The 13,942-nt window shown below is 34.8% G+C and overlaps 1 protein-coding gene across 1 annotated transcript in view; it reads right to left on the reverse strand.

Moving 5' to 3' along the window:
* Positions 1-1,245: 1,245 nt before the first annotated feature.
* Positions 1,246-13,942, reverse strand: part of PSMD14 (proteasome (prosome, macropain) 26S subunit, non-ATPase, 14) — a 43,956-nt gene continuing 31,259 nt past the window's right edge. The window contains exons 8-12 of the mRNA XM_010080812.1: positions 10,262-10,369; positions 7,662-7,736; positions 5,232-5,357; positions 3,876-3,938; positions 1,246-1,669 (exon numbers count right to left, since the gene is read on the reverse strand). Coding sequence (XP_010079114.1) covers positions 1,571-1,669; positions 3,876-3,938; positions 5,232-5,357; positions 7,662-7,736; positions 10,262-10,369 — 471 coding nt within the window. The 3' untranslated portion in view covers positions 1,246-1,570. The remainder of the gene's footprint in view (positions 1,670-3,875; positions 3,939-5,231; positions 5,358-7,661; positions 7,737-10,261; positions 10,370-13,942) is intronic.

Genomic DNA, 13,942 nt, shown 5'->3' on the forward strand with positions numbered 1-13,942 from the left:
CCTTCCTTGACAATACATGAGTTTTTAGTGCGGAATCGCCAGAAAGCGCTTCCATTTAACTATATGCAGGCAAATGTGGTTTGGTATGTCTCCATTTTCCCAGTCTGATATTCTACTGCCTACTGTGGGGGCAGAGGGAAGGCCATAAGGAGGGCAGCTGCAAAAATCTGCATGTTTCCCTCCGAAGTAAATGCATGCTAAATACACTTTGAGAGAGCTATTTTAGAATAGTAAATTAAAAGCCCTAAATAAGAAATTCCAAACAAACAAAAAAACCCAACAAACCCACGTTTGAATGGTAATGAATAAGCAAATAGAAAATTACTTGACACAAAGTGGTAAATAAGACAATTTTATGGGCTATTTCTTTACTATGCAAGTAAGAAGTCAAATAAAATTTAAAAAATAATCTTCAACACAAGAAGATGTATCTAGTTTTAAAATATTTGCCTGTGACAATTGTTGCTGTTTATTAAAAAAAAACCAGTAAACAAAATATTGTGTGTGACACAGAAAGAGAACACTTCTGCCCAGACAAAAGAATCAAATCAGCCCAAGTACCATCAAATACTTAAAACACAACAAAACAAAAACCCTCAAACAGCCCCCTGCCCAAAACCTAAAGTCACTCCCCAAACGCAGCTATTTGTCTTTCCCTGCTTAAAACCAAGCAGCCAACCCACCTGCCTTCCTGTGAGTGTTTCCCTCTCTAGTCAGTGAAAACAATTTTAAATGTCATATTCCAGTTGGGACTCTTTCAATATATTTATATATGTGGACATCTCGTGTAGGTTCTCTTTTGCGGGAGGAAGGGTTCATATAACCTAGAACAGCCTCTACCACTTTGATGTTTATTCTCAGAATACTGCTATTTATGACACCGCTTGTGAGAGTTGTGTGATTCAGTTATCAGCATAACCGAAATAATTTTCTTAAGGTCAGTTGTCTTTTGTGGATATTAGGGTTTGAACAATATTGAAAGGGATCTGGCAGGGGAATTTTCAGCACTTTGGTTTTTTGTTACATCCCCAGAATTCCATTATACTTTTTTTTTTTTTTTTTTTTAATCTCAGTGAGAATACCTGGTAATCAATGGAAGCCAAACACTATTAGAGAATTTTTGCTGGCCTAGCAATTACTATCTCAGTAGTTTTAGAGTGGGTAGAAATAAATCTTTACCAATACTTTCTCTGCACTGTTAATTCCCGCTGTCCTTTCTCAAAAAAGGCCTTCCAGAACTTAAGACAGGTTTGTAAATGTATTTTTATTATGTTGCAACAATCAAAATATATATGTACTACTGATTTTTCCCCCAAATATTAAATGAAAATGTAATACATTTTTGCCCACATTGTGTTCTTCAATGGTTTGGAATCCGTAAAGACCCTGACATAAAGAAACTGAAGCAACTGCACAATTAGAGACTGAAAGGTGTTATAGTGCTGCACTTACATTGCAAATGAAATCAGATGTCTCTGTTTAATCAAATATAGCCTCAACAGTCTCCGTTTTGTGAGTATGAGAAACAATAAACAAATATACACAGAAAGTATCACAAACAGTAAATCGGTTATTTAAATACAACTGTATCCAACATAGCAGCTAAACACTGGACAATGTTTGAGGTCATCAGCACATCCACATGCTCTTCTAAATGACGTTTGGGATCCTGAAATACAAAGGATGCCATGAAAGAAATGACCGAAACACATCTCTGAAGGATTTCATTTATATCACGTCTATTTAAGATGACTGTGAGTTAAGGAACACAGGCCAGTAATGCTCCTAGATTTTCCATTCTTTTAAGACCTGGCAAATGAGTGCATTTCAATGAACAAGATTTTATTAGTCCATACTATCACTCAGATAAGTTTAGGAAGTAAATTTCTATCCAGCATCTGAAAAGTAACCATGACAGCTGTGAGTTTTAAGGACAACGCACAGTATGTGGAATTTACTATGCATCTCACTAAGGCCAATATTTTAATCCTAGTTCTGGTAAATTGCAATTTGTTTTCAGATCTTTGTACAAATCTGTGTTCTAATCCTGTAAAGACTCAAGCATGATCTAACACAGACTTTGAATAGTTATGCTGACTGCAAGAAAATTAGCATATTTATACCCATGAAAAAGAGAAAAAAATGCACAATGATATGTTCAAATGTTCTGAAAAATTGAATGCTACGCCTGAGCAGTTTTCTGAAAATACACATCCCCACACACTATTACTCAATTGATGTGGGCATTTGTGGGCATTTGTATAGAACAATAAGATTATTTCTGGTTGAAAGCCATACTCATGCACTTCTTCAGTTTCAGAATTGAGATTATGTAATCTATCTCCAAACATTGCAAAACTATCAGGCACATTTAAAAGGTGTCCCTAAACTTTACTGTAGTATTATTGTAGCATTCTCGTGTGTAAAGAAATTAAAATATGGAAGACAATAATGTGTGGGAATTTTAATTTTTTTAAAAAGAGAACTGTTGTCAAAATCTACTGAACCCATCGAAGTTTACAGAAAAGTGTACTAGAAAAATCTGTGTGAGCTGTCCTTCTTAAATAACTAATTTTCGAAGATCATATAGCTGTTCAATATTCTCCCTGTTCTGAGCAAATTATGCAGCCTAATAACATAATATCCCTATTGGGAGCAGCTGTTTGTTTACAAAGCTTTTTAAGTAAGTTGCATGAAGAAAACAGTCAAAATTACTTAACTGAACCACTTTGTGGTTAATTTTAAAGAAAACTTAATTTTATCAGGAAAAAAATTATTTTATTTTTAAAGAACTGTATCAAAATAGATTTTCTTCATGTATGTGTAACAATCTAAACAACTAGTGAAGCTCAAGTTCTGTTTGAGATTACATCATAACCCTTAAAATACAACCCTTCTTACAAGTTTTATTTTATGTATACATTTACGTACCTGTAGGTGTGCATAAACTCCATTGTTCTGAACGCTACAGAAACACACGAGTGACTGAACAATAGTGCAGATGTGTTATGACATAGCTGCTAGAAGCTGACACATAAGAGCAATCCAGAATCCTTTAAATCCTTCTACTGCTACTAGCAATACAATAAATTCTGGTTCTTTAAGGACACACTGGCTATTTTAAAAGCTATTTCTTATTTACATTGCTCTTCCTGAATTTGAACGCAACCTCTTACAAACTTGTTTTCCTCTCCTTTTCCCTAACCAAAGCACACTTTCTCAACTTCTATGTTGAAATCAAATGTAGAAATAGTTTTCTGTCAAGTCTTTCTATACAGACAATTTATCCTGACATTGCAAAGGGATAGAATGAATTGAGCGCGTATTTTCAGTTTCAGCTATGGTCCTAAACAATTTTCCTTCAACAGCAATATAAAGCAATTCAGTTTACATGCATACATGTGTACTGGAGCTAAGCACTGACGGTGTGTTCATGAACTGAGGATGGGGGTGAGCTGTCTCTTTAGCCATGATAATGTATAAACAACCCTCCCACCTGTTTTCAATTATTACTATGTTTTAAAAGTCTCCATAGTTTTGGCCTGCCTCTCTGACACAGACTTGGATATCTTTATGCCTCTTCTTGGAAAGGAGTTAAAAAAAAAGAAAAAAAGGAAAAACTACCAAATCTCAACACTGCTCCTCAGCATGTAATACAAATGCATGTAGGACAGGACTTGCAGATATTCTGCCAATTGCCTAAAGTCAAAATCCTTGCTTCTTACACAACCACTTCCAACAAAAATAAATTAATTATTTGGAGCATTGACAATATCTTGCACATAGAACTAAAATCACCTACGCACATGTAAAACTTAATATTTAGAATGAACGAAGCATATCATTTCACCTCACTCCAATTCATCACACCTCACCTGCTTGCCAACATTTTTTATTGCCAGCTGTTCAGGTGTCATCTTATCTTCTTCTTCAACAGCCTGTGAAAGAAACACAGAAAAGGTCAGTGTTTCAGATTTCATTTACTTTTTCCCCAAGCTACAACATTCTCAAAATATAATTCTCTTTCTAAAAACAATTAAAAAAAAAATCTAACGGCAACACATTTCAGAAAGTCAAAAGTAAAGGTATTTCATCTTTTCAGCAGACGTGGTTTTAATTACTAAGTGTTAGTGCAAAAGATCAAGGCAAATATTAATGAATGGTTTTATTGTCAGATAGTCACAAAACTGTTTTTAAGCCTAAATCTTAAACAAGCAGTATCAACAGTTACAGATAGTTGAAGACAGCTAAACTAATAAAGCAGAACCAAAAATAATGTTACCTAAACTGTTTCAGCTACTGGAGGTTTGATCTCAAATTTTTATACTGCTTAAAGTCACTTATTTTAACACATTTTTGTACTGTTCTGTTGCCTTCAAACACAGTGTCTTTACAAAGTAAATCCACTAACTCAACTAGTGAATGTAATATCGAATTTTGTTTTGAAGGACTTCTAAGTAGTTAAAAAATAGCACTCATCAAGAATAACTGACATGCTTACTACTCAGAGTGCTTGCTGAGATCTAGTATTTATTAAAAAAATATTTCAAAGTGTAAGTGCCAGTATTAAAACAGTACAAATAACTGTGATTCCTCTTTCTTACAACACCAATAATAATGTCTTTATCTAAAGAGAACACTGAACTGGGCTCTAGAACGTGTTCTAAATACTATCTATCTTCTGGAATGATGCAGATATATAACCTTTATTCTGCTATACTGGTCAAGCAGTCCTTGACTGAAAGGAATGAAGAATACAATCAACTGCTTATTTTGATCTACAGGAATCTTACATTCCCTTCTAAGTAAAAATACAAAATTGATGGTATTACTCACATTTCAAAGCAAAACAAGTAATTACACACTTTGCTAGTTTAGGGCAAAAAGTCAGGTGGCAAAGCCTGAAGAGCTAATAGGCAACTTCACACAGAAATGTTACATAGTTGATTAGTAAGAAACACAGTCTCCACAAGGCTATTAAAGCCACACTTGTGCCTAATTTAACCAAATCCCAAGAAACTCTTTGCTGAAAACAGATTATACAATCAAATAACCACCGAGGTCCAAAAGAGTTCCTGCAACAATTGTTCTGTTCTTTTAGTCTAGTCCTTTACAAGTCATTCTGAATAAAGTTTGTGATAATCAACTTCTTACTTCTGAAATTAAGTAATAAATTTCTTCCCCTTCATAAACACAGCTACAGTTATACTGTCATTATGAGATATGAATACCTTGTTATAATTCTTAGCTAATTCTAACATCTCCTTCACTACTGTTTCATTGAGTTTGCAATGTTCACTGTAGTCCTGAAGTGTCAAACCTTCCATCCAACTCTTCTTATGCAAATTTAGCAACATCTGCAAAACAAAACCACTTTAAAGCATCTATTGTAAAATACATTCGTAATACTATGAAGATCTCTGTCAGAAAAGCTATTTATAATAGTAAGAATGTAATAAATTATCGATCTTACAATGTTTAAATACAGGAAATACAATAATCAACTATTCTGCTAGAGCAGATGAAAGATTTTAAGTTTTTCCAGATCAAACTTCTTGAACCCTAAATAAGAAAATGAGGCATGGAAACCAGAGTCACATTTACTTTGACAGGAATACTTATGTTTTTACTCTGTAATGTTTTATTTTTGCTGTAGGTGGAGAATGCACAATTGCACTGTAGGAGAGCTAACAGAAACGTGAATATTTTAGCTGCCAAATAAGGAATGGTTAAAACTTTTGGCCACTGACGAACTTGAAAAATATTTTCATGCTTGGATTAAATGTATGAAGTAGTTATTCAGGCTTCACTGATTATTCTGCACTATATGCAAGCAGATGCACAGTTGAGATGAAGTGAACTTCAAAAGCAACCAAAGCACAACTTGTGTTTGTCCTCCTACAAAGTAAACAGCTCCAAAACCAACATGCTACAGTGATGCAGAGTTTTGATGGTGATCAACATGGGGACTATTAGAAATGTTTTACTTGACACTCTGATGTCATTCTTGAAAGAGTGAAGGGGTAGCTACAAAAAATTTCCTGATTTTCACGAACAAAGAAAGCATATTTTATGGATCTTCTGTACACTTGAGGACTGTAGGGAGGAGCCTTTCAGCAGTTTCAGCTTGCCTTCAACTTGTGAACATTTACTACAGACATCTTTGAGAAACCATAAGCCCTGTAACTGCTATCACCTGAATAAACGTGCCTGTTTTCATCCTATGTACAGCTTCCAAAGAAACCTGGCTTTGGAAGATACGGAGTGGAAAGTTTGTGTCATAATTTGCATTAGCAAGATCTTAGTTACTGACAGAAGGAGTTTCAGGCAAACTGCATATGGACAGTTTAACTAGGCTATCTGGATTTTTAAATTACGGCTTGGTGCGATGGGCTCCTCGTCTAATACATGAAGCATGTACTCTTACTACAGATGGAGATAACAGATCACCACCACCACACGAGGGGGCTTAGAGATATGTATGGACCTGCCATATGAGAGATGTGTGGAGATAGTTGCTACCTCGCAGATTAAAGTTTCCCTAACTCAGTCAAGATTATTCTCCTACTTGCAAAGGTAGTAACTTACATACATAAAGCTGTTAAAGAAAATAGACACTTGGAACTTCAGAAAAGGCAGGACTGGCTACACTGATGTATTTGAATGAAAACAAGAACCTCTGGAAGCTTCACGAACATTTCCTGAGAGAGGTAGTTTTGTTGAATCAGTTACTCTTCCCAGTAACAGTGAGGTTTTGAAAGTCTGATACTGTCCTAAAAAGGGTCACACATTTCACAAATTCTTTTCAACTCCCTGATTTTCATGCATATTCTTCCATTATTCAAAATTGGGGTTTTTTATTACTTCTAGCCCTCTAAAAGTCAAAATTAAGTGAGAAAACTGTTCTGACCATTGCATCATAAACTCCGAGATCAATTTATAACCCTAACAAGGCCATGAACATAACTGAGGACAGAATCTGGCCTTTCAAGAATTAACTTCTGCAGATGATAAATAAGCTTTTTTCCTTCTTTGTTTATTTTCCTTGCGGAGACTATCAAGCTAGATTTTACTTGTAACTGAGGAAGTTTGATACAAAATAACTGACAATATTTGTTGTCAGTAACTGAACAATATTTTTTCTGTAAATGCACGAAGTTAAGCAGGACACCACTACGTCCCGATGTTCAGTGAAGTCTCATGGACCTCCATTCATACCAACTGGAAGCACCTTCTGTCAAAGTGATTATAGCCAAGAAAAACCCGAGATTCCTTGGTTATACAATTCAGTTTTGGAAAAGATGGTCTTCTAGTCTCAGGAATTCCAGCCTGTGTAAACCTAAGGCACCTAGTATGTCTTTCAGCTTCATCACTGAAAACTAAATTTTGCACAAACCTGCTAAGTGCCGAGAACTTAGCATGAGGTCTTTCCATACAATATGTGGACAATAATGTTGTCAAACTGTTTATATGACTATTAGAATGTGATTTGGGTTTCATCATCACGACTACACACCAAAGTGCTTTCTGGAAGAAAAGCCATTTACTTCCAGGAGAGTCAAAGCAACTACTGAATGTATCAGCAGTTGAAATCAGAACCTTGCCACAAGAATACCTTGTATACTGTCCATTGTCCTCTGAATAAAAGCTAAAACAATTACCTTCTGTTCTAGTTCATTCTTCCTGTAGTTGATGGTGATGGAATAGTAATGTCTGTTTAGTCCATGAATTAGAGCCTGTAAAATTCAGGGAAAAGTTTGCATAAAAATTACCCCCAACTGAAATGAAGAAATACTAAAAGGGATGAGTTCATTTAAATACAGCCATCTTCAAACATCACTGAAATAAAAGAAAAACCACAAAAGAACAAATACATAGAGACTGTAAGTAGGTATCAACTAAATATACCTGTTCTTATTTCTCTTTCAGTGTTTGTTAACTGACAGTCATACTTTGTTTCTAAACCACTGATTTTTTTCACACAGCAACAACTATCACAGGAGAAAGTGGTAACTGCCTGCAAACATTTGACCAATACATATGCACAAACATATTTCTCTTAAATCCTTCCTCTCTCAATAAATTCGGTTATCACTTCTATTAAAGTGTAAGGCTCTTGTTAAAAACAAAAGAGTGTTGGCTATCTATTTATTTACAACAACTTCCAAAATTCCCCAGTTCATTCGCTAGACTACTGTACAAAGACAGAGTAACTGACGGATGGATTAAACACATCAGGCATTGGTTAGACCATGTGCATCAAATTAAACTTGGATATTAAAGCTAATTTTCTTTAACTTTAAATGAAAAAAAGCCTTTCTCATTATAATTATTCCCTTTGCAGATTTGTCCTTAAACTTGTATGTCACAACATGATGAACTGAGATTAGGTTCAGTGACACGTATATGCATGTATCTTCTATTTTGCTTACGTCCATAACATACACTTCAAAGCAAAGCCCTTTCTTCGTGTGTTTTGTTTCAAATGGAAACTATAATTCCAGCAAGCCTTACAAATTAGATGCAAAGAGCAAGTAAAAAAGCTGTTGATAAAGGAACAGAAGAAAAACCACAAAAAAAGGAATGAAGTCAAGCCACGTACTATTCTTAGTCCTGAGATTTTAAGGAATGTCTTAAAACCCCTGCTTCTATCCCAGCTGAAATCAACATTAAGTTTGCTGCTGACCTCAACTGGGTCAGAATTTTATTCATGACCTTAGAATAAAAGCAAAACAACACTGCAAGAACCCATGCAGTTTTAAGAGCAGAATGTAATTTTAAACTGTGATTTTTAGCTTAACAGTGACATTTGCAACAGCTCCCTGCCAACTTGCAGAAAAACAACACAAACAAAAAATATCTACTCTAACAACAGAAACCCAAAACTCCCATGGTCTGCACTGACCATGATCTTAAAATAATGAAGTTGAACAATACTACAGGGGCTTACAAGGCTGGTCATTACACACAGTCCAGAAAAGGCCAGTTAGAAATGCCCTGAGACATGCAAGCATGGACTTGCCTAATCCAATCAAGAGTATTAGCTGCTTATTTCATACTCATAGTTTGCAGTTTCTACCAATTCAAAACTCAAAACAAAAACACAACCACCTTCTGAAGCAGATAGTCTTTAGTTGTCTGATTTTTTTTTTTGCTAGCTTTTTTATAAATAATAAAGGGTTTCAAGGCATAAGTAATAAAAAGCAACTGATCTTTTGAAAGATAGGGATATGGTGATCTAGTAACTCCCAAAAGGACAGCTCTTTTACAGCAGAGGTTTAGCCCTTATTTTAGTTCTACTATGAATAGTGTACAGTCTTTTTCTAGGATATTTATCTAGTCAATATTACTTTTATTAGTCAAGTTACAGATCAAAAGAGTAGGATTTAGGCTTCATGGTTGCAAGTACAGACGCTTTTAGGACAGCAAGGGAAAAAAGTTTTCTGGAGAGAAAAAAGGAAAAAACATTGAGGCAGAAAAATGAGACAGATAAAAGCATGAATCACTCCAGAGGATACTTTTTTTCAGGATAGAAGCTATTTCTCAAAATAAAAGTTTCCTTCATTGAAGACCAACATTTTTATCTTTCTAGTGAAACAGTCAAGTTCAGAAATCAAACTTTGAATATTTAGGTTTCAGAAATGCTTGCAAAGAAATACAAGGCAACACACTCAGAAGAAACATTACACTTGAAGCCAATCAAGCATCCAATTTATCCATTCAGTCTCACTCCACCATTTTTTCAGCAAATTACTGCATTATACAAAAATCAGACATTATTTAAAACACAATAAAAGGTTAAATCTAGATTACATGTTAACAAAGAACCTATGTAAGCACACAGTAGAAAGAGAAGATTATTAATGAAGAGGGAACTTTTTCCATAACTTGCTTTAGAATAATTTCTCTTTAGATGTTAATAAGCATCAATTTTTAAATTGCAGTACTGAAAACAGTACCTTGCATCATATGGTATGACATCAATTGTCACTTTTAAAAGTTTGTATTTCCATAAATCTGTACTTCAACCTTTGCAGTATATACTTATACATGCATTCACACTTAGATAGCTAATTTAGGGCTCAATTTTAAAACCTCCACGTATATAACTCCATTGATGAATCACATCAATTATAAATGCATGCAGAAAAATGCTATAGAAAGAACAACAAACAATTTGTAGATTACTGTTTTTAGGTACCTTTCTCCAAAATTGCTGAATAAATCCTGCAATTTACAGGACTATCAACACTGGGTTTACCTGGATAGATGGCTTGTTTAAGTGACCCAGATTTGAAGTTGTTTGTCTTGGTTCATGTCCCAAGACCATCATATTAGCATTGATCAATCTGAAGGCATCAATAACAACCTGTAAAAACAAGATGTCAAGTCAATTCTTTTTAGAAAATGCAACTAATAGTGCCAACCAACAGTGGACAAGACACAATCAACTCTCATCTGTTTTTGGCCTTTATCCAGAAAATCATTTAATTATAATATTAATAAAAAGAGCCTCCTGCTGGCTATGTTATCAGCACACTACACTACCCTGTACTGTAAGGTGACACCAATTATTACCTTTTCTATGGAGCTGTAAGTTTTATATACATGATATCATCATATAACATTGAATTTTTATGTACGCTTACTCTAAGCTTCAAAGGTATGCATATGTTTGTCACCTAAATCTTATCCAATCAAAATGAATGACAGAGAGAGACTCAAACTGAAAGTGAGCACAAGCTAAGGGACTGAGTCTAAAGCCCAGTCCTGTCACATCAATTATATTACCACAATACTTGAACTGACAACAAAATTATAGCCAGCAAGGAACTTGCCCCATGTATTCCCTTCTAGTCAGATGCTTTTTACTTCTTGTGCCTAGGAAAGGGTCTATAAACTGTCTGATGGATTAAAAACTCCTTGTCAGTGTCATGCTCAGGAGCAAAAATAGAGTAAAAGAAAACCAAGGTCATTTATGATTTAAAGGTACACAGTAGGTAGTATTCAGTGCTATTTCACTGCAAATCAAGTAAAACCATCACTGATTTTTGTTATGTCCTGTGCTGAATTCGTCTATGAAAATCTTTGAAAATAGTGTTTCATGGCCCCATACAATAAAACCCAATCCCTTATCCAACACCCATGTGAGGTGAAACAGAGCTGAGAACATACCAACAACACGCTCAAACCCACTCTTACTGTGTACTCGCCATTATAGATTTGTAATTGCAAAATAAGATTTCTTGTTTAGGCCCCAGTCTTTTAACTGGACCAGCGCACGTACAGCCTTGCACACCCACAGAAATAGTACCAGGCATACTTTGCAGACATCTTGTCTGCATATATTTGAAGAGTTATTCTAGTTCACTAAACTAAATAGTTTCAATTTCCTTTTAAGACCTTTCCTACAATCATTTTTATTCTCTTTCTCTGCATACTACTGGTTGGAGGACAACAGATGTATTTATTTGGCTGGTTTGACATTTTGAGGAATTAGACCTGAACCAAATCTTTTATGTTGAACAAACAAGAAAACAACCACAGTTCACCAAAAGTCTGCAGAGAAAGCGACATCGAGTCTCCCACCCTGTTCCAGCATTTTCCTCTCAATTTACACAAAAAATAATAACTAAATATATAGGCAACCACTAAGGGCTATTGTCTGGACTCTCAGCTGATGGGCCAGACCCTTCTGCATAAATCATGACTTAAGACTGCAGGCAGAAAGTGCAGGAAAAAAAAAATAGTCTTTATTAAAAATATTAGGTTGTGATCCAATTGAAGTCAGTTAAAGGGGACTTTTTTTTCTGAATAATAAAACCAAAACACAATTCAGATTTAAAATGCAGCATAAGTATAAGCATGCCATCTGTACTAATGGTACAACAAAGGAATTACATTTAAAAAAACCTTAGTTCTCAAAAAGATCTGAAACAGCTTCTATATAGCTATACTTCCTTTGTTGCAACTTACAAAATAATAGTATTTTTCCCTTTTTAATACGATAAGATTTTTCTTTATCTCAAGACACTTTTGTATGTACCTCTCCATGTCCCATTTTAACCAGATGCTCTAATTCATGAACACCTGGAAATGCCCAACTATAACAAACAGGCAGTATAAATTAAAAAGTCAAGCAAAGCAAAAAAAATCCACACCACAGGTTCTCCAGAGACCAGCTAGATAAGAGGAAAAAAACCCAAGCAAGTAAAAATTTACCCTGAGGAGCAAGAAACATGAGCTTGGCAGTATACCAGAATCACAAGGAGCTGCTTTATAACTTACTATTGACCATGCTCCTAGATTTAACTGAGAACTTCACCAGACAATGTTGAGTTTATCCAAGATATAAATGGCATTGTCCAGCATGGATTTGTTTTGGGACTTGAGACATGTAAAATAAAAAGAAAACCCCAAATAACAAACTGATTAAACTTGGTTTAAATAAATTAAACATTTCAGTTGGTGTTCTCAAGGTTATATATGGATTAATTTCACATTAAAATATGAGAACTAGCTGCTAAAATATTTCTAAGTGATACTGAACATTACTCTACCATCTTAATTCTGACCAGAAGTAATTTCTGCTATGTTTCAGGTACTACCTGCGTGGGAAAGGACTGTCCACTCTATCTCTCTTCCTGAAGGAATGAAATGCAAGTATTTCGTAAGTAGAAAAAATATCAATCCAGCAGAAAGTGGTATGAAATATTAAACCCGCAAATATTATGCTTTAAAAAGGGATAAAATTGCAATTTCTACAACCTCAGAAGGGTACAAAAGTACACGTGTGAATGATATTTCTCATCTCAGCTGCACTGTGACGGCCAACGGTAACTAAATACTTTAACTACACTAAGATTAAAGGAATTTGCTGTTATTGCTATAGCAACCATCTCAAAGAAACTAACATGCTCAGCAACCTGCAGGCTAAATTTAGACCTAATACGCAATAAAAACACAAATACAACAATAAATCACACATATTCATTTCTATGAAATGCAACTGCTTTTTTTGCAGTGAGCACGAATCACTCCCTTCTTTAGAGGATTACATAAAAATAATTAGACTCAATGTCCAGTGTATATTAATACAATGGGTGAAGTAGGTGTTGTTATGCCACAGTAAGATTCAAGAAAAAAAGCCCTGGTGAGCACTCGGAGGTGTGCAGAAGCTGAAGTCTCCTCTCTACATTTGTGTATTTCGAAGTACAGCATGATGCAATCAGATGACAGCAACATCGTCACCCCATATTTTACAATGGAAATTTTAGACACAGTATTTTGAACAAAGAACCTCTAAGGATTAATTAAAAGAAGCACAAAAAACCAACTCAGTTACTTATATTCTTTTTTGTAAAAAGTCAGTATTTCTCATTGGAAAATTTTAAGCTTTTGCTGTACTTAAATTATCTAATGCAGTGTGCACTGCTTTAGTAAAAACTAGTTTCCAAGATTCATGCTAAATTCTCTTTCTGTAAAGCCATAAAAAAGTTAAACAAAAGTCTATTCCATTATGATATTTTCCAGAAATACGAAGGTAGAATATTGTTCTAAATGCACTTCCATAGTGCAACTCCTTTGCCACTCTGACCATTTAATTTTTCCTAGTACAAGTGTCTTCAGACTTTTCAGAGGTCATTTCAACAGCAGACAGCTTATAACAAAACCATTAGCAGTTTGGCTAGCTTAAAGAAACCTCTTACTTTCCTTTTTTGTTTATTATCACTGCACGAATCCACAGCATATGAGAGTTTATAATTTCTCAGGCTTGTTAAATTCATGTTAAAGGTCTGTTTTCTTGTTGAATAAATTTTGTTCATATAATGCTGCCTATTTCATATACTGAGTCTTTAATAGCACCTTTGGTCTATGCGCAACTCACAGATCAAAACAGAGGACTAAAATAGGGGTTGATGATGCTATTTACATGTGTGAT

The sequence above is a fragment of the Pterocles gutturalis genome, unplaced genomic scaffold, assembly GCF_000699245.1.
Source record: "Pterocles gutturalis isolate BGI_N339 unplaced genomic scaffold, ASM69924v1 scaffold41084, whole genome shotgun sequence".
Taxonomy (NCBI): Eukaryota; Metazoa; Chordata; class Aves; order Pterocliformes; family Pteroclidae; genus Pterocles; species Pterocles gutturalis.